At 36.9% G+C, this 19,988-nt stretch overlaps 1 protein-coding gene across 10 annotated transcripts in view; it reads right to left on the bottom strand.

The window, feature by feature from the left end:
- Positions 1–18,661, bottom strand: part of arhgef9a (Cdc42 guanine nucleotide exchange factor (GEF) 9a) — a 40,709-nt gene extending 22,048 nt beyond the window's left edge. For 7 of the 10 annotated variants that reach the window (XR_007383422.1, XR_007383423.1, XM_048983532.1 and 4 more), the window contains exons 1-6: positions 18,236–18,661; positions 11,039–11,218; positions 9,544–9,633; positions 7,755–7,955; positions 5,987–6,166; positions 4,636–4,868 (exon numbers count right to left, since the gene is read on the bottom strand). Coding sequence is in view for 8 of the 10 variants with exons in the window: in XM_048983532.1 (XP_048839489.1) it covers positions 4,636–4,868; positions 5,987–6,166; positions 7,755–7,955; positions 9,544–9,633; positions 11,039–11,218; positions 18,236–18,406 (1,055 nt within the window). In the remaining 2 variants the exon portion in view is untranslated. Of the gene's footprint in view, positions 1–4,635; positions 4,869–5,986; positions 6,167–7,754; positions 7,956–9,543; positions 9,634–10,225; positions 10,330–11,038; positions 11,219–18,016 lie in introns of all 10 variants that reach the window. The other 3 variants (XM_048983540.1, XM_048983539.1, XM_048983538.1) reach the window with 3 other exon arrangements.
- Positions 18,662–19,988: the final 1,327 nt, after the last annotated feature.

Below are 19,988 nucleotides of genomic sequence, written 5' to 3'. Positions count from 1 at the left end.
AAAGATCTGACAAATTATTTTCAGTTATCATGCTGTCAAGATGAAATGTCTGAAGCTGCCCTTCTCTTTGCTATCACTATATAGACCTTCAACAGTTTTGATGCGATTTCTTAAAATTTAATCAGGTCCAGATCTTCACCCTTACAGTATGTCCATGAAGGCTGAAAACTTTGATCATTTCCAGATCTTCACCAATACAATGTATGTATAAAAGTTATGTGCAATACTTTTAGAATTACTTTGTTCAGAAGATCAAATGTCTTCTACAGCCTCCCTTCCTTTGCTGTCACACAGTGCTTTTTTCAAAATGAATTAAAGTGTAGATCTTCATTCATAAAGTTTGAAAATGATCTGTCAAATACTTTTTGAGTTATAATGCTAATGGGAACAAGTGTTTGAAACTACTCTTGTCTTTACTGTCATTATCCGACGCTGCTTTAATTTTGGTGTGATCTGTCTCCATGTAACACCAGTGGTATAAAAGACAACGAGGATCAAGATGTTTTTAAAAACAAAAATAACAAAAACAAAAAAGGTAAAACAACCATCAGGCTTTGCCCTGAACAGCCAGAGACCAACAATACAAATGTGCTGCCGCAGACAGGAATGGAGACAGGATTGCCGGCGACAACAGGACTGGAGACAGGCGCACTGCTGTTCCCATCTGAAGTCCTTTCAACGTCAACCCCTGTCCTCCAGGTTCTGTCCTTGTCCCCGTCCTCTATCTTCCCAGTTTCGTCACCAACCTTGGCACTGTCTTCAGTCTCCGGTAATCCGGGGACCCTGGGCAGCCGCCAAATGTGTTCCAACTGGTTTGTGCCACCTAGAAAGGGGCTCCCACTAGGCAGTGATGCACTGTGGTTGGTCACATCTTGTCAACCATCTAGTTTTTTGTCCTGTTCCGAGGCTACCACAGGCCATTAATCCAGGGACTGCAGGCAGAATCCAGGAAGTAACCGTCCATGCCATCTCCAAGGGGTCGCCCGCAAGGTAGCAGAGCTTTACGCTGTTCTCCATGCTTCAGGAGGAGGGTACTGTCAGGCTTACCTATTTAGTCAGTGTATTCCCCTGTGCTTGCCAAGTGTTATCTGTAACACCGGTAATATAAATGGCAAGGAGGATGCAGGTGTGGGATCACAAGGATTAATAACGAAAATAACTACCGCAAAGATGGAGAGAACAACCACTGGCCTAAAGCCTAAGTAGCCAGAAACAAACTATATGAAAGGTAGAGGATACAGCCGAACGTGGGGGGGATGATGCCGGTTAGCTGGCTTTAGGATTGAGCAATGGCAGCCACTTGGAGCGGGAGCTAGACAGCCACATCGGAGCAGGGAGCAGCACGCTAGCCAGGGCAGTGTGCTGTGGGCAGGCAGTAGCTGGGCTCAGACAGAGCAGAGTCACTGCTGAGGATGGAACCTCTGAAAGGGACTGGCTGAGTGTGCAGCACCGGGAGGAAGCAAGTGAAACCAGGGACAGAGTAAAATGCAGCGAGCACAACGGGAAGATGCAGATTAAACAGGCAGGCCTCGCACTCAAAATTTTATCCATTCCAGTTTGTGGCACACACTTCAAAATTTGAGCAAAAATCCAATAAATACCTTTTGAGTTATCATGTTAATGAAAAAGGGTCTATTTCCCCTACACTATAACCCCTATTTTGGCAATAATTGACACTAAGGAGAAACATCTAATGGTGAAGTAGGGTAGGAGTTTTATAGAGATAAACACGTTAGACCTGCATATGCCAGGTGTCACACCCTCTGACCCTCCTGTTTCCTCCCTAGAATGGCCTAACGAGCCACGCCTGTCAATTGCTTGCCTTACCTCTCGTTCCTGCCCTCCTGTTAATCATTCCCAACCTCCTCTTGTTTTCTTGCTCGTCAGTCAGGCATTTAGGAGCTTCCCAGTCCTGTGTTCCCCAGTCCAATCATTAATTTCAATCTTTCTTGACTAGAGGTACACCGATCCCAGTATTGCTCCTGATCCATACCTATTAGATGGATTGGGTATCGGCCATATGTGACTGATCCACATCTGATACTTACTTATTTACTTTTCAGTAGTCTCTAAAAAGATCCTCTTAAATCAATCACATGGTAGCTCATTCCGATTTTAGATGTGCTTTTGCAACATTCAAACTGCACGCTAACGCTGCTACTAATTTTTTTTTTCGCCACTCCGTGGGTGTGTGCTCAGTGACCTCTGTGATTTTCAGCCTGTTGTAACATCACGTGCATACCCTGTGCAGTAGGAGGAGCATAAGAACATCAGATAAGAGGGTGATGATCTGGAAGTGTTTTACGCTTTTAACAAGAGCTAGTAGCACAGCAATTTGCAATATTTGTAAAATCAAAGTTTTGAAAGTTGGAAGTAGCATTTAGTGGAAAATCCCAGAAAATAAAGCACACGCAATTGTGCAAGACGACGTGAGTAATATGAAAAAAGCAATGGATGATTTGGGTGTCGCTAGCTTGGGCTGTTTTGCGCACTCGGTACAGCTTGTGATATGAGGGGCTGCTATCACAATGAAGTGTTAGTGACACTATTGTCAGTGAGAGAAAAATTTTGTGGCATTTTAAGCATTGGTGACTTGCATATACTATCTTGGAAGATATTCAATTTGAACTGCTAATGCCTCAAAAACACTTAAAACAAGATGTAGAAATGAGGTGGAACAGTATGTTATGTATGTTTCTAGTAGCCTCATTAAAGATTTTTCGACATATCTTTTTTTCATTTGTATTGTAATTAAAAAAATATTAATAATAAATGAAGTACAAATATTAACATATTACATGTATAATATAAAAATATTAAAGTAAAAAGAGCTCTTGTATCAGAATCTGTATCTGAATCGGATCAGAACTGAAAAAATGTGAATCAGCCCATCCCTAGTCTTCACACCTGTTCCAAGTCCTCCTGTTCTGATCCATTTCATTTCTATCTTTTGTACATTAAATGCAATAAAATTACTTTTTGTTTATTTACTAGGCCTGCCCCCCAGGTCCTTCATCCCGAGGGCCACAACACCTGCTCATTAGGAAACTCAAGAAAACTAAATTACTCTGTTTGAGACGGGAGCTTAAAAAAATCAATTGTTTAACATATAGGAGAAACATGTCATCTTTTTTATAACATGAGGGACCATCTTGGAAGACTCAATCCATTTTGCTGCTAGTTTGACAGGCTGGATCGTGTGAATATTAAGAACTGTAATAGTATGCTGGTCTATGATGACACATAATTAGCGAATATTTAGAAATATTTGAAGTGGGAACTCGATGACATCATAAGCTTTTCCAGAATAAGAATAAAGAAATGCAGGTCTATGTAGTATAAGTATAAGTATAAGTATAAGTATGAGTATGAGTATAAGTATAAGCAGTACTCTTGGCAGTGTAACCAGCAGTCTCTTCAACCATAAGCCGGTACAAACTGTCAAAAATATTTCAGCATCTATGGAGCTAAGTGAAGAACGACTAGTTCAGAGTAAAAGTGAATGATTCATCTTGTTTTGAGACCTAAAAGAGGCAAGGCCACAAAACCCAAGACAAGTGTCAGGTGCATGATTACTATATCGTCACATAAAAGCATATGGAAAAGAAATCATCATACTATGCATTTGTGACAGTAATGTCATAGTAGTCAACAGACCTTGGGTACTCAGTTGGTAGATACCGTCTACATATCAACTGCATGATCGATTCCCCTTCCCAGAAAATTCTATCAGGGACAGTAGAGCTTGGCTCTGTGTTGCCATGGGGAAGAATAATTGAGTATGCCTAGAATAGACATTTGTTGCCTATGCTGTTTTGTCCTATTCAGGGTTGTGAGGATCTGGAGCCTATCCCAGAAACAGAATGCAGAGGGTGTAACCCAGGATGGGTTGCCAACACATCCCAGGGGACACACTTACCATTCACACCTACAAGAACTCAGAGGAAACCCCACAACAGAATGGGGAGAACATTCTATCTCCACACACACAGAGCTGCAAATCATATCCTGGTTTACAGAGGTGTGAGACAACCACACTAACCACAGCACCACCATGACCTTAGTCCATCAGTATGTGAGTTATTTGCATGAATGCATTATGATTACTGTAAGGAAAGACAAACTGACATTTTTCATAGATGTTTTGAATGCATGTTTGCCAAATCTGTTGACTCCCCGTGAGCCTGAATTCCTCATGATTATATCATCTACTGAATAGCATCTGCTGAAGGCAGAGTAGTAGTGTCAAAAGGTGAAATACATTTTTTTAATCAAATGAAGCACACCATTCATTTTTCTTTTTTTAAAAAAAGCTGCTTAAACTGATGAAGTTGATGTAATTAATGTTCACCTCCTTCTCACGCAGGCTGTTTTTTGGTTCTGAACACACAACATGCAGAATCCTCTTCTGCTTCAAAAACTTACACCCCCAAATACAATCACTGTGTGAACTGATCCAGACTTGTTCGGTAAAAACCCAGTTAATCTCTAGCATGGTTTGAAAAATTACACCCACATATTTAGGAAATTCTAGCTAAATTTGTGACTATAAATAAGACCTCCTACATTGCACATCCATAAAAAACCTTATGAAAATACGCCTTACCAAAATCGGTTTGTATAAGTTCGGCATACCTGTGCTCTTGGACAGTGTACTTCAGCAGCTCCGCCAGCTGCAGTGGATATTTGCAGATCTTCTGAATCGGTGTTAACAGAAAACCGTCAATGGCAATGTCGATCATTTGCTGCAGGAGACGACAGGCTTCAAAGAAGTGCTGGTATCGGCTGTCCTTCATTAGCTTGGACAGCTCCATGCACGCGTCCAGGTGATTGTTGCAGTATTCAGAGTAAATCCAGAAGCCATCTTGCTGCAGAACAAGAGACAACACTCAGCATATCATCTGGAGAACCTGTGCATGTATGATCCTTTATTGCAGGGCTATACAAATCACAGTCCTCAAGGTCCAAGCCCTGCTGATTTTCCAATCCTCCTTTACCTGTCAGCCCGGTGTGAGGCCTCTGGCCAATCAGAATCAGTAATTATTAAACTAACTACCTGGGAGAACTGAAAACAAGGCCTAGCTTTGGAATCGAGGGCCAGATATGAAGAGTCCCGCTTTATTGGATAACTGGTTGGTCATTAGTTGATAGTTGATGCTGTGACAGAGATGTCCTCATATCTGGAAATCGAGTAACTGGCACAATTCTAACAGTAAGGTAAGTTATTAAACTAAGTTATAAAAAGTTCACACTAAAATAGCTAAAAGTTCAAAGAATAGCATTTTGAGTTATTTGCATGAATGCAATAACGTAGGAGGACTTAGGAGTCTTCTCGACTACTTTTTAATTCTCCCACACTTACAGTAGGTGCTACTTTTAGCGCTAGGAGCCCTACATTTAAGACTGACACGCCCATAATTTTTAGAAATTTCTCCTAAACTGGCAAGTTAGAAGCTAATTTTAGCCTTAAGATGCTTCATAAATACGCGCCCAGAGCTCTAAAACAATTTTAGGTACTGGTTCAGGTATTTAACATCTGTCCTTGTATATATCTTCTAATAAATATATCACAATATCACAATCTTATTATATTGTACTGGGTCTGTGCAGACCTTTTCCCATGTTATTTTTGTCTTGAAAGATACTATATTTTTAGATATTATATTTCATGTTTATATATTTAAATGTATAACTTGCACTCTTCAATTTGAATGTTTGCTATGTCATTATAAAGCTAAGAGTGTCTAACTACCAACTGAACAACTTCTGAGCTACCGGAAAGAAAAAAAAGACAGAAATCTTCAGTAACTGAAACTGCAAAACACTTCCAAACAACTTATAATGCTCACAAACTGTGTCAATTTCATTCTGATAGCACAGTTTCCATTAGGTAAATCTTGAATGTATGGAGAGAGCTGTGATAAATTACTGTGAAGATTTTCACATATTTTATTATCTTTACACAAAAATTAAACAGAAAACTCACATGTTCTAGGAAGCAAGGGCCGATTTCACTGAGATGTGGTTCCTCTGTGTTGTATTGCTTCTCCAAATCTCGAACAAATCCCAGTTGAAATCTGTAGATGTCTTCGATATTCCCAAATATGACTTTTAGTTGTTCATCACTGAACATATCTCTTCTTTTCTTGCACTGTTTCAGATAGCCCTGAAATTAAACCCAAGTTAAAAAGTTCCAGGCTACAACAAAAGGAGTACAGTCCATAATAATATTAGTAACGCTAATGATTGCAGTACCATACAAATGAAAATAAAACACAAACTAACAAAATGTTTTTTTTCTCTGCTAAAATAACATTTCAAGTAATTAATGAAAAACAATGAAGTCAATTAAACGCATCAAGTACACTTAAATAGCTAGTTAGGCATATAACTGTAATGATACATTTCTAATGCTTACTAAGTATAATACAAACTGCCAAGTAAAATAAAAATTAGGAAATGATCTTGGTATAAACACTTTAAAACATCTTTAAAAACCTACTATCAGGGGAAGACCATTTAACGAATTGTAAATGGAGAGTGTGGAGAGTGCCTAGTATTATTTTGAGACCCAAATGGGTGAAGAGGTTTTTTGTGATTTTGATTCATTTTATTAAACAGTGCACTAATTAGATACTAAATCGCTATCTAGTGCAAAGAAAGTGTTTACAATATGGGCAGTATACTGTCTTGAAAAATCAAAAGTCAGAGTCACATGAGTATAACAGAAGTTGCTGATGAGCATGCAAAAATCTGTTTATTCAGCCAATCATTTGAGTAGATATTTTTAACTGTATGGGTGGCACAGTGGTGCAGTGGTTAGCGCTGCTGCCTCACAGCAAGAATGTCCTGGGTTTAGTCCCCAGGCCGGGCGTAGGACCTTTCTGTGTGGAATTGACATGCTCCCCCTGTGTTCACATGAGTTTCCACCAGGGGTTCCAGTTTCCTCCCACAGTCCAAAAGTGTGCAGGATAGGTTAACTGGTGACTCTCAGTTGGCACCTTGAGTGTATGTGTCCTGCAGTGTGTTGGCAACTGCCCAGGGTTGGTTCCTGCCTACACCCATTGTTCTCAGGATAGGCTACAGTCCCCCCCACAACCCCAGTTGGGATTAAGAGGTTATGATGATAGACGGATTTTTAACTGCATTTGTATTGGCCTGTCTGTTATCTGCCCTAAACCAAATAAACCAGTCAAAAAAATAATTTCATAAAAATGTTAATATAAATGTAGAATGTTGCCTTTATGTTTCATGATGTTCAAGTATTGCAGTATTAGGTATTACGTCTATTAATTCAAGTCCACCAATACTTTCTGACCACAGAGAAACCGTGTGGAAAAACACTGCATTCACAAAACTCCTTCATTTCCTATTTGAATTTTGGTAGCAATTTTTAATACATTTTTTGATGGTTTTTGCACAGTTTTCGCACTATTGAAAATATTTTGTAATGCCATGGGGGTGTTGGGGAATAGCTAACTATAATTAGCGATGCTACTAGCTTCACTGCTTCTTCCAGTAGCTTATTAGTGTCACCTACTTTTAAAACGCTGTAGCTTTTCTAGTAACTTTTTTTTTTTTGTTTACAAATAGCAGTGTAGCGTCACAATTTGAAATGATCTGCAGAATGTACCGCTTAATCCTGTTTAGCTATTCAACATGATATATTATTAGAAAGGAGAAACTCTGAAATATAGCTTAACTAAAGAAACACGCAGAGGAAACCTGGATGATTGTGGTTTTGCATAGATTACCTCACATATGTCCTTCAGGTGCTTGATGTAGTGTCTTTCTGTGCTCATTATCTCATTGATCACATTGGCTCTCATCTGATCGCGATTCTGGAGTGGTCGGCCCACACACAGGCAGTCATTGCTGGAGTCCAGATGGCCGTTTTGCACCTCACTTGTGTTTTCTGCAGTCTCCACGGCTCCATCTTCCTGGTTCACCCAAGGCTTGTGGCAATAAAAAGTTACAAATAAGCAGAGCACAGGACATACTTACAGGGATGTCATGGACACAAACAGTCCTACAGGCAGCAGGTCACGTAGAACCATATCGTGCTTCAGAATCTCTCTGTATTATTATGTCAAATAAATGAATGAATTACATTTAATTTTGAGAATATTATTTCCCATAAAAACACAGAGCAATAGATATTCCTCAGCAGATGCGAATCTGATGGAACTTCAATTAATATGTTAAATGCGTACCTTTCGCTTCAAAACAAATGATTGGGAAGTAGTATCCAAGAAATAAACCATTAAGAAAAACATTAAAAATACAGAGATTGTGTGCTTTACAATGAGGCCCAGCTAGAATTGAGGCCCAGAAAGAACGAGCACAATTAAATTTAAATACCCTACGACTGTGACCAGGATAAGCAGTTTGAGCTCCTCCAGTAAAGCACAAGTGTTAAGCCTTGTTTCCTAAACCAGAGCAAGGCAATTGTTTTCAAAATACGTATCAATGGACCAAGATGAGGAATGTGCAATTATTTTTCTTCCAAATTCGGTAATAGCTGTACGAGTTACAGGTTTTATACGCAACTCCCTATTTTTGGTGGCGGGCATAGCTCATTATGTATGGGAGGAAGACATTTCACAGCCTCTCAAGAGTGCCTTCCTTTGTTTGCCACATTTAGCCACATTACTTTCCAAATATTTATAGACCTTTCCTGAAGTAAACCAAAAAGAGCAGTTATGCAAACCCTATAGAAATACCGCAATTATCTAGAACCTAATCCAGGAATGAAACTATTATATTATACTGTAGTATAATGACATAGAAGAACACAGCCTCTAGTTTTCCAAATTTTTGCTTGTTGCAGGTATAAATATTGACTTTAGACAGGAACATCAGAATAAATTGTGCATCCTTACAAAATAAAAAATCTGAATAATAATCTTATGACTCAAAAAAGTCTCAAAAATAAAAAAAAAAAGAATATTAAACATGCTGCTTATAAAACAGGTGTAAGATTAATTTCACTCATAAAAATGAATGTTTTCATTCTTTGTGTATTGATTACAGTCAATTCTTCTGAGCATTCAACTATCACATTAAGCTACTTTTTCTTCACAAACCATTCCAAGGAAAAAGTATATCAGCAGTTTGTAGTAAAAGGTCTTAATGGAAAGACAGGAATGTTATGCAAATATAAATCTATATTGCAATTAGTGTCCAATTCATAGGTCATTATTTCCAGTTTGCAGAGTTGTAGAGAAAATGCTGCAGCTAAAATGCAGGACTGTCTATGTGAAATCCGATGGATATTTTCTTGAAGTGATCACATTAAGGCTCCTTTGCTGAATCCTCTGAGGCTGAAAGCTTCTCATTTACCACTTCAGTTATGAATGATTATCCACCCGGTTTCCTATAATTTAATAGTCTGTTGTATTGTACTGATTTGTATGTTTATGTATTTGTTGTTTGATTATGTTTTCGTTTTCAATATTTATAAGGCATAAAAAGAAGACATCATGCAATTAACACATGAAAATAACTCTGACAGATAAAAATGATTGTTCTGTTAAAACGCACCTTTGCAGCCGTATTTTGAACTCTTGGGGTTGCTATAGGGTTGAGATAGAAAACTTGTTTTGTTTGAAGTTGCGGGGGATGGGGTTCAACCTTTGAAAAAAACAAAAAAAACATACACTTTGGTTAAAAGCTCATAAGATATATATATATAAATATTTTCTAACATTCGTCATTTTAGTTATTTATGCTGCAGGACTTTGGTTTTGTTCACCTTACGCAAATCATGTTCCTTTGTGTTTATTTACTCTGGTTTGGTCCTTGGCTTTAGTGTCTTTGTTCTTGGTTAACGATGTCTGTGCCTAATTTGTATTTATGTCCTGTGTTCCTTGGTTGGTGTTAGATGTTCCCTGGTTTTGTCTTGAGTTTCGTTTGAAATAAAGTACCCTGAGCTTGAAAGCTGCATGGCGGACCGTCAATCATGCTTAGACGTGACACAATTTATGCATATAGTACAAACTGCGAAAGACCATACATCACACAGAACTATTAACTCGAGCCTCAAAAGAAAACAATTCTACCAATAAATTACTCAGTGGCACTAAAGTGAAAAGTACCATCAGGATCGTTTTTACCATGAGAGTCAAAATTCTTACGCATATTTTTAGTGTAAGCATGTTCCAGTCATTTCTCACTTTCTCATTGTTACTCTCTGATCATTCTTCTTTAGCAAAGTGATACTTACTCATGTCACAGACACCACAGGCTCTACATTGCAGTATATAAAGTTCACCGGTAAGAGAAAACACTTGCATGCAAATGTATCTTCTTCAGATATCAAGACAGTACCTTAGCAAATAAAAATACACACACACATCATTTTGTATAACACAAAAATGGCAAATGACAATGCAAAAACAATGAAATGGCTACAAAATCATGTAGTGGGGACCACAAATACAACAGTGATGATAATTGTACAATGGCATTTGCATACACACATTTGCAATTAGTGTGAAACGATGAGAAATGATGTTCTGCTGCACAAGTGGCGTTATGATGTGGGGATTGCACTTGCTGTTTTGAAAATGTTATTTGCTCTTTGAGAAATGCGCCAAAGCTATTGAGAAAAACTGTAAAGGATTTAAAAAGAAAATGACAAACTCAGACACAAATGTGCATGTCCTGTCATTCATCCCACTACAATTTACGGAATATACACTTGAATCATTTTAAAACACCAGTGAACTGTTTTGCATCTAGTGGTTAACACAGCAATCAGTTACATATATTGTTTTGGGTGTAAATTATTTCACTGGTAAACTGTATAATCCATTTTTACCAACAAGGCTTAAGCAACTGATAATTATGCCAAATGATGACAACTATTTCTATATATGCACTAAAAAACTGGCAATTTGTTGAAAACAATGAGAAATGTGTTTCATGGTGTGAGGATTACACCATGATTGTTCTGCCATTGTTATTTGCCATTTGAGAAATGCAACAAAAAAAAACTGTAAATGAAAGGGATAAATATCTTTAATGTGCAACTTACCCTGACAAAGCTGGCAGGAAACCATCCCTCCTCATCATCAATCTGCCCCCACCACCAGTCCTTGTTAGATGCATCCAAAACTTTGATGACGTCCCCAGCCTTAAACGCCAACTCCCGGTCGGCCATGGTGACATGATCCCATACTGCTTCAGCGTTAATGACTGAACCTCCACTAATCAGCTGGATGAGACAGGAAGACAGAAACTGATGCTGTGCATTGAAATCCAGCATGCTGATCCAGTTTAATAAAAAAAAAATAAGAAAAACGTTATATTTACAGATTTGGTTTTTTTTTTAGGGGAAACAGTGTTAAAAAAAGGCTATTGTTTCATGAACTGATTGACATACGAACAAAAACACAATCAAAAAAACAGAGTCTGTAGAATGGAACATTATAAATGTAGACATTGTTTTTCTTCCTTAATTATGTTTTGGTAACCATAAGGCATCAAGCTTATACCACAATTATAATCAACATAACTATAATTAACTGCGCAGCATAAAAGCAGCATACAATATGCAAAAAAAGACGTACAATTTTGAAGACTTAAATATTATTATGGAACTGACCGTAAGCAAAAAATACCAAGAGGTACTCCACATGAAAATACACTGCTACTGGTTATTGCTGCTGCTCGAAACCTGCTTATTATCTATCACACAAGGAATTTTTAATTTTATATCAGTGGATATAGATAATTATCATTATATAATTCAAATTGTTATTTCTTTACTTCAAGACTCCATCTCTCATAGAAATTCCCATAGGATTCCCCTGAAAAGATCCAGAACGTGAAAAATATGACAAATTGAATGAAAACAAACCGAAATCTAATTTGAATAAATAAATCATACAAAAACAAACTTCGTTCGCTTAACACTAGAAAACACTGACAATCTGGACTGTTGCTGGGCTTTTCTCTGACTACCTCGCTGCTGGTTCAAGGAAACAGGTTTGACATTGCTGGTAGGTTATTGCTCCAATCCCATTTTTAACCAATATGGGACGCAATTTGTCCCGTGCTTCTTCAGATTAAAAGTAGAAGCCCTAATTGCTGGTGCTTGTATTCTGCACTTGCATTCTGCATGGTACACTGGATAGTAATGCTTCACGTGGTGAAATATGTATTTCCATATGCACAGCACTAGTCTGTGTTTGCTGGGCTTTTAATACCACAAACATCTCTTTAACAGTATTTTTATCCAAAACATATCTTTTTAAAATGAGATGTTGTGGCTGCTGTGCTATTGCTATTTTCAAAGTCGCACAAGCTCACTACGACCCAAATATCATTCAACAGTGCTACTCACTGACCCACCTTAGCACCCTGTATTACTTATTGAAGTAACTACTCCAAGAAAAATTCAAACCACAAGCAAACATCAAATCCAATATGGAAAACGCTGATTTCAATACCTGACATGGGCAATAGCGGTTCAAATACAATAAATTATAATAAAATATAATATAATTTCAATTTTTTTTTTCCTAGATGATAACGTTCTAAAACATTTTTTTTTAAACTGAAAGCTCACAACAGAATGCTGAGTAATATGATTTAGTATATATACCTTCCATCCACATTCCAACCACTTCTTATGTGCTACAGGGTCCTGTAGCATATGCCCAAGCAGGCTAGGGCATATGCAGAGGTACACCCTGGGTGGGCTAGCAGTCCAGCACAGGGCATGTACGCAGTTTCAAGACACTGAAACACCTAAATGCATGAAATGCAGGGGAGCCCAGGATACCCAAAGGAAATCCATGTTACGCAGAAAGATCACAGAAACTGCATACGGAGAGTAGGAGCAGAGAGTTAACCCTGGAGTTAACAGTCTGCAAGCAACAGGCCCATCTACTGAGCCACAACTAGACAATTAAAAAAAAAAAAAATAAATAAAAGTCATAAAACACAGCATAACTTATGCATCCCAGAGAAGTTTTCTTTGAAAAGTCATACAACAGTCTGACACCAATAACCATCAGTAATCAGCAAATGATAAAAGCTTTTCCTGGAAATCTATAAACCATAAGCAGATGCATATATACTGGAAATTAATATTATTCAGAGGAAGAAACAAGATGTTAAATTTAAAGATGATGAATATATATAATTTTAAAAAGTGCTGCAGTGAAAAATCATACAGCATATTACAACAGGCTATTAATTGCACACAATATAAAAGTATAAGAATTTAATTGTGCAGTGTAACTGTAATGCAGCCCCCAAAGTGTGCATTATGTTTGGTTGAGGTTATTTTATTATGAAAAACTGGTTCCCTGAATACTCTGCGAAGGGTAAAACTTGAATTTGGTACAAAGTTAATTCAATTCAATTCTATTCACTTTATTCACAAGGGGCATTATAATACAAACAGCATATTTTCTTTACAATGCCTGCTTCTTAAAATTGTTATATTATGCTAGAGGTATGTGGTGGGATTTTTTTAAGCTGAAGTGCCTCTGAGATATGACCTGATCCGGAGTGATGCTTTCAAAATATCTCAAAACACCCATGACATGATGTATACTGCTTGACGTTTATTACAGCATTAATCATTTTAAAGGTGCACTCTCTGAAAGAGCAAATGCAGAGAAAATCTGTGGGACCCCAAGAATTCACTAGTCACTCAACATTGTACATCACTGATGTTTTTAATGCTTTCAGATGACTAATTTATTTAACCTAATAGATTTTTTATATGGTTTTTGATGCACCTTTTTATCTAGATTTAATATTTGGAACAAATATCACATCAGCACAAACAGCTGTGTGATTTTTAAGGTAAATTTTCATACCTTTCTACTTTGCTAAAGAAAAAAAAATCGCACAACTCTGTCAAGTGGACCCAGATGATAAACGGATTAATTCTTGCACAGATACTGAAGTCCTAAGACATTGCTTTGACTTGGTCGCTTTCGGACATTGACTTCACTTTAGTGTCGGGCTTTCCCTGACCTCTTAATCTATGTTCACGATTACTTGTATACTGAGGTTTTATGTGATTTTTCCATCCATTATTTCCCTCTGGCATCATGCCCATTACACAATTCTGCAACTGAGCCCAATAATAAGAATGGTTTTCCTGCCTCAACTCTGCAATTGAAATAGCTTCACAGATCTTTCACCAGACTACACTATTTGCCAAATTTTCAGTCTCATCCCCATGTGCTTCAGGGTTATTTAAAAAAAGTAATTAAAAAACATGCTCATATTCATGTTTGTACCGTAACTGAGCTATCACATTTGAACAATTAGAATGTTTTTTCTCACTGTAACCACCAAATGCAGTAAACTGAATGATATGCTCTAAACAGATCTAAATGTCACATAATTTCCCCATAAATGTTTTCAGTTGACTGTCCTCTAAGAATTATTCAAAATCTTTAAAATGGTTGTGAAAGTCTTCCTTGACCTGTACCTTTATAGGACGTTTTCCTCATTTTTATGATTGCAACAGTGGGCTTTTACAAATCCATCCAATTATGAACAGAGAAAAACAGAACCAAAGCTTAGAGTGGGAATTAAGCCTATCACCCTGGATCTTTGACATTACAATTCTCTGCAACGACCCACTGCACTGCCAAGACATCAACATTTAAACTATAATTACTAGAAAGGCAGGTGGAAAAAAACTTAATTAAGGAAATATATGAGTTTCTACATTAACATGGAAACAGTGACAACCTACTGTGTAGGGCTTCCTCAGTTTTTCATAAAAAAAATTTAATTCATCCTAAACTTAATGTATGACATGCAGATTAAAGGTCTTTTTCAACCGAATTTTCAGCATCATTTTACTTAAGGGGTCACAAATAAGTCTGCAACTCAGTTACTATTCTAGGGTAAGTCATTTTCTTCAGGAATAGTTAGGCTGTCATCTCAAAAATGTATGTCATTTTGGATAAATGCACCTACTAAATAAATAAAATGTAAAAATGCACATCACAGGAGTCCCCACTATACCTCTACCCTAGTTCACAATCCTTACGCAAATCTTCAGTATCTTCAGTTCAAAAACTTGAATTTGGTACAAAGTTAATTCAATTCAATTCTATTCACTTTATTCACAAGGGGCAATTAAAAAGTTTCAGTCTAAAATAAACGCTATATCAGCGAATAGTGCCTAACCTCAGGTACACATGTTGTACATTTCTCTCCATTGTTCATGAAAATTTTGACCATAACAACTGAAAAACTAATAATTAACTCAAAAAACTATAGTTTGAAGTTGACTGAAAAAAAATAATCATTATCAGTGCCCTCTTAAAACTTTTGGGTGCCTCTGAGGTAATAGTACAAATGCCAGTCACATTAATGGGCAGAATTCCACAGGTTATTATTACTATAATCAAAAACAATCTGCTAAATGTATAAAAGCACATAGAACTATCTGTGGAAATATATTCATGAGAGAAAACTACAAAGTGATCCAACGTTACATTTATCTGTTTTGCTTTCAACAAAAGCATCATAAATACTGATGAGGAAAAATCCAAATTCTATATTCTTGAATTAACTGCTGCCTGACTTACTAAATGTAATAATAATCATGCATACATGGTTGATTTCAGATATTATTATGAAATCTGTTTGATTTAAAGTATAGTTGTATTTATCAGAAATATCAATTCTATGCTATGAAAATCCAGTAATGTGTCAAACATAGTCCTGGAGTTAATGTTAAAACTCTTATTCATATAACAGTTTTAAATAAATATTCCTATATTTAATTCATAATTAGGTTTTGGTGAAAAAAAACAAAACTTTTGGTGAAAAAGCCAAGGGCAAATTGGAAATAAATTACAATTCTTGTTCCAGGATAAGTAACTTTGAAACCCTCTCTGTCTGAGCGTTACATGATTCTAGATCTTTTAAGGTCTTGACTTGCAGTGTGAATGTACGTGACAAACTGGGCAGATTTTAAATAAATCTGATATTTTTTTTTCCAAAAGCTGTTTTGTACTAAATCACCTTTCAGCTAATGTTATCAGCTGTCGATCTAGAACATTCTGTACCGCACCAAGGCGGGCAAGAATTTATTGTGCTTACACTTCTCAGCTTCTCGGTATAAAAGGGGTACAGGATTATTGTATTTAGTATTGCAATTAGTCAACCTGATTCCATCAGATGTATTTATACATGTATATGAATATAAAGCATACAGTATTTTAAAAAGTGAATAAAATTTATCATAGTAAATAAATATTTGTGTGTGTGTTTATATGCATAAATAGTAAATATTATTACAATACATAATAAGAAGGATATAAGAATCTGATGATTAAGTTATTTGTTTCTTGTGGTATTTTCCTCTCCATTTTTACTGATGCTGAGTTATGCATTAAAAAATGTACAGTATTGCAGATTCTAGCTGAGCCCTTTGCCTGTGTCTGACAAAACATATTATGCAATATGCGCATGTCCTGACACTGAAGGCCAATCAAACTTGTTCAGTTTTACAGCCGGAGGAAGAGTATAACTTATTGAGTTTGCTCAGATTGCAAAGACAAAAACATTCATGGCTTATTTAAACAGAAAATGCTACTTTCTTAAAAGGGAGCAGGACAACATTCTAAAATGTTTAATCAAAACAGGAAACAGAAAAGCAAAACCACCAATACATAAAGATAGCCTTAGAGACAACAATTGTTAACCCAAGATGTTCCTACAACAAAGCAAGTTTTAAATAGGCCTATAAAACAGGCATATAGCTGCATTTTGTGTGTGTTTTTTTTTTTTACTAAGTGACTCAAAATGTCTCATACGCCACTTACGGGATATTCTTAGCCCACGTTACTCCATACGTAGGTACCACCAACGGTGCCTGCATTTCTCTGTTTTGCCATGACAACCTGCTTATAGCTTCCATTAGATAACGCCAACAAAACACTAGATAGATAGATAGATAGATAGATAGATAGATAGATAGATAGATAGATAGATAGATAGATAGATAGATAGATAGATAGATAATTTATAAACTAAACTCATAAGTCCTATGTATGGTATAAAGAAATACCTCGGGATACAGCAATTACAAGTGAAAAAAAAAACACTGGGAAGACTTACATATAATGCAATCATGCAATTACAGTATTAAACTATAATTACGATATTAAACGGCATTAAATCACCCAATAAAGAAAATGTTCCATAAAATTAAAAACGCATTGTTAAACGTGTAGAGGCTGTGTCATCTACAGTAATATTAAAATAATGAATGCCGGCAAGAAATTAAGCTCGCCCACTAGCCTGAGACGAGTGATTTAGGCGAAGGACCAGAACGAAACACTGAACACTAGCCCGATAGGTACTAGCTAGTAAAAATGCCAACATTTTCACTAAAGTAGCCAAGTTGGCTAGTAGCAAAAATTAAGTTCCAGCCGTGTATGTATGTCATGTTATGTGGCCCATTTAAAAAATGCCCAACAACGCGGCTTGTTGTAGGGTTAGTATATATATTTATAGAAACACAGTAACTAATATTAAGTTTGTAATTCGCAAGTCAGGGAAATCCGAAACACACATATGTTGAAAAATAAATAGTCGTAATAAAAACTACTGTGGTGATATTAATAGCATAAACATATGGATTTTCTAAATTATTAAGAAAATAGAAATGGGTTCACACCGGTGGCTCTTAATTTATACCTACCGGTGGTTCTTTAAATGCTATTATCGGTTTATTTTTTACTTAACAGTACAACGAAAAACATTCAATATAAGGCCATAGTTTTTTTTTTCTTTAAAAAAAAAACACCGATAATTTGCAGGTGTATTACCAGCTGAGATAAATATTTTTTAACCCGAGATTTTTAAAAATGCAAAGGGTGTCAAATGCTATAAGACGTACCTTAAAATACATTCAAACATCATATATTATCCTGGCATAATGACCGTCATCACCAGCTACGCTCACAGACAAGTTAAAGGACAAGACACGACAAAAGATTTATGGACAGATATAAAATACCAGCGTCATTAATTTCACTGTCTGGCCATGTTGGAGTACTGGGTGTCCCCGCTCCGTCTCTACGCGCACTTGCTCCCTCCAATGTATAATTGTGATAAGTATCTCTGTGCTTGCGGGCCAGCAAGCGGCTCAATTGAAAATCCTTTAACTAGCACCCAAGAAAAACATTAACATGACGTTCACAAGTACCAGCACCACGATCACTGCAAATATAACCACCGTTTGTGCGTCCAAGGTCATGGTGCAATGCAGGAGGCTGTAATATTCACGATGTTGGGCAGCCACGTTGTTCTCAGTTGTCAGCCTAGGCTCTGTGTGACTGTCCATGCATCCACCATTATAATAAAGAAAAAATATATACAGTAAAACTGACAGCCTTCCCTTTCGCATAAGCTTCTCTTCTCACTCTTTCTTATCGTAGACCGTGTGTAAAGTTGGCCAACGAAGCATCGTCATCCTCACCATCATCATCACCAGATTCAGCACCGTTATCTTTCTCTTCTAGTCTAAAGCCAGCCTCGCTGAATCCGGAGATATACTGAGTGAGTCCGCTCATGCACTATTCCTGCCGCCGGAGTCAGAGACCGCTGCTGCATCTTCCAGGATGTAGCAGCGAGCGGCAGCCAAGGCGGCCCTGCATGCATGCTAATCAGCGGCCGCTGGCTCGGAAGCGGGGGGATTCGGCCGTCAATCAAAAAGAGGGGGAGTTTGCACAGTTTCGCTGTGAATTTTTAACCATCGAGCTCTCAAGCACTATACAGAAAACCGGAATAATAATATTGAGAAGAATGCTGTACCAAAATGGTATTATTATTCCATATTGTATTAATGCAGTGATACATTTTACTTGCAGTGATACGTTCACTTGACAGCACTTACAGTGACAATTTCCAGATTTTGAATATACTGTCAGCAAATTACAGTTACTAATTGTCATATCCTTTACTGCTAATTTACGTTCAGATTTCTTTTTCACTAATGTGTCGTTTATGCTTATGGTCTGGCAAACATTTTTCCACGTAGGCTTAAACTCTGAAATTTGAAACTGGGGGAAAGGACAAATTGTCATAATGAAAAACCACAAGAATTTTCCTTCGGTGTGTCTATTAGACTACACGATGGTCACCAGGCAGTGATCTATGGCAGGGTATTTCAATGTACGGTACGTTTCTGCGGATGCTCTGGGGGTCCGCATAAACATATTGCAAATACTGTACCAAAATAATATTGGTTTGCGCAACGTTTTTCAGGAGAACCCAGCATTTCCCGAGTCACGGATGATGATTCTTTTAATGTAATAAAAGTGATGTCCCTAAGCTGAAGAAGAGGGAAAGAAAAAAGGTGCTTGTACGTTCAATGTGTTTTTTTTCTCGTTCCAATAGTTGCAAATTATTAGTTTGTTCATTTAAACGTAATTTTATTTATGTTTATGGTTGAACTCATTTTTTTACAGTTTAAGCTGAATAAATTAATTACACTGAAGCAACTTTATTTCGTGTGATCGATTACATAAAATATTTCAAGTTGATTCAACATTTCCAGCATTTTATTCTTGCCAGTGCGGTGTTCTAATTTAAGTACGACTGGAGATTTATGATGCATAAGAGCTACAAGAGTGGAAAATATTGTAGCAGGAAATGAAAAACCATCAACCTAATGATTTTTGGGGCAAAATATTTAGAAATTTAATCGTCCTTTACATTAGGGCAAGTTCTGAGATAAAGTTACAGCTAACAGGCCATTAATAAAATATCAAGGCATGAAGTTACAGTATTTTAAATTGCCTTTTCAAATACCTTAATCGGTGAATGTCATCACACCGTCAACCAAAATTATGTAATGTATAAGTAATCGTTTAAACAATTTCATTTGCAAAACGATTTCAGTCTGGTATATGTTGTATTGCAATTCAGTTGCATTTTTTATAGGTCATTGATGGTATTTATTTAGAAGGGTTACGGGAAATATGTCG

The sequence above is a fragment of the Brienomyrus brachyistius genome, chromosome 18, assembly GCF_023856365.1.
Source record: "Brienomyrus brachyistius isolate T26 chromosome 18, BBRACH_0.4, whole genome shotgun sequence".
In the NCBI taxonomy this organism is placed as follows: domain Eukaryota; kingdom Metazoa; phylum Chordata; class Actinopteri; order Osteoglossiformes; family Mormyridae; genus Brienomyrus; species Brienomyrus brachyistius.
Note: the sequence above shows the minus strand (reverse complement) of the source record. Positions and strands in the feature narration are given on the sequence as shown.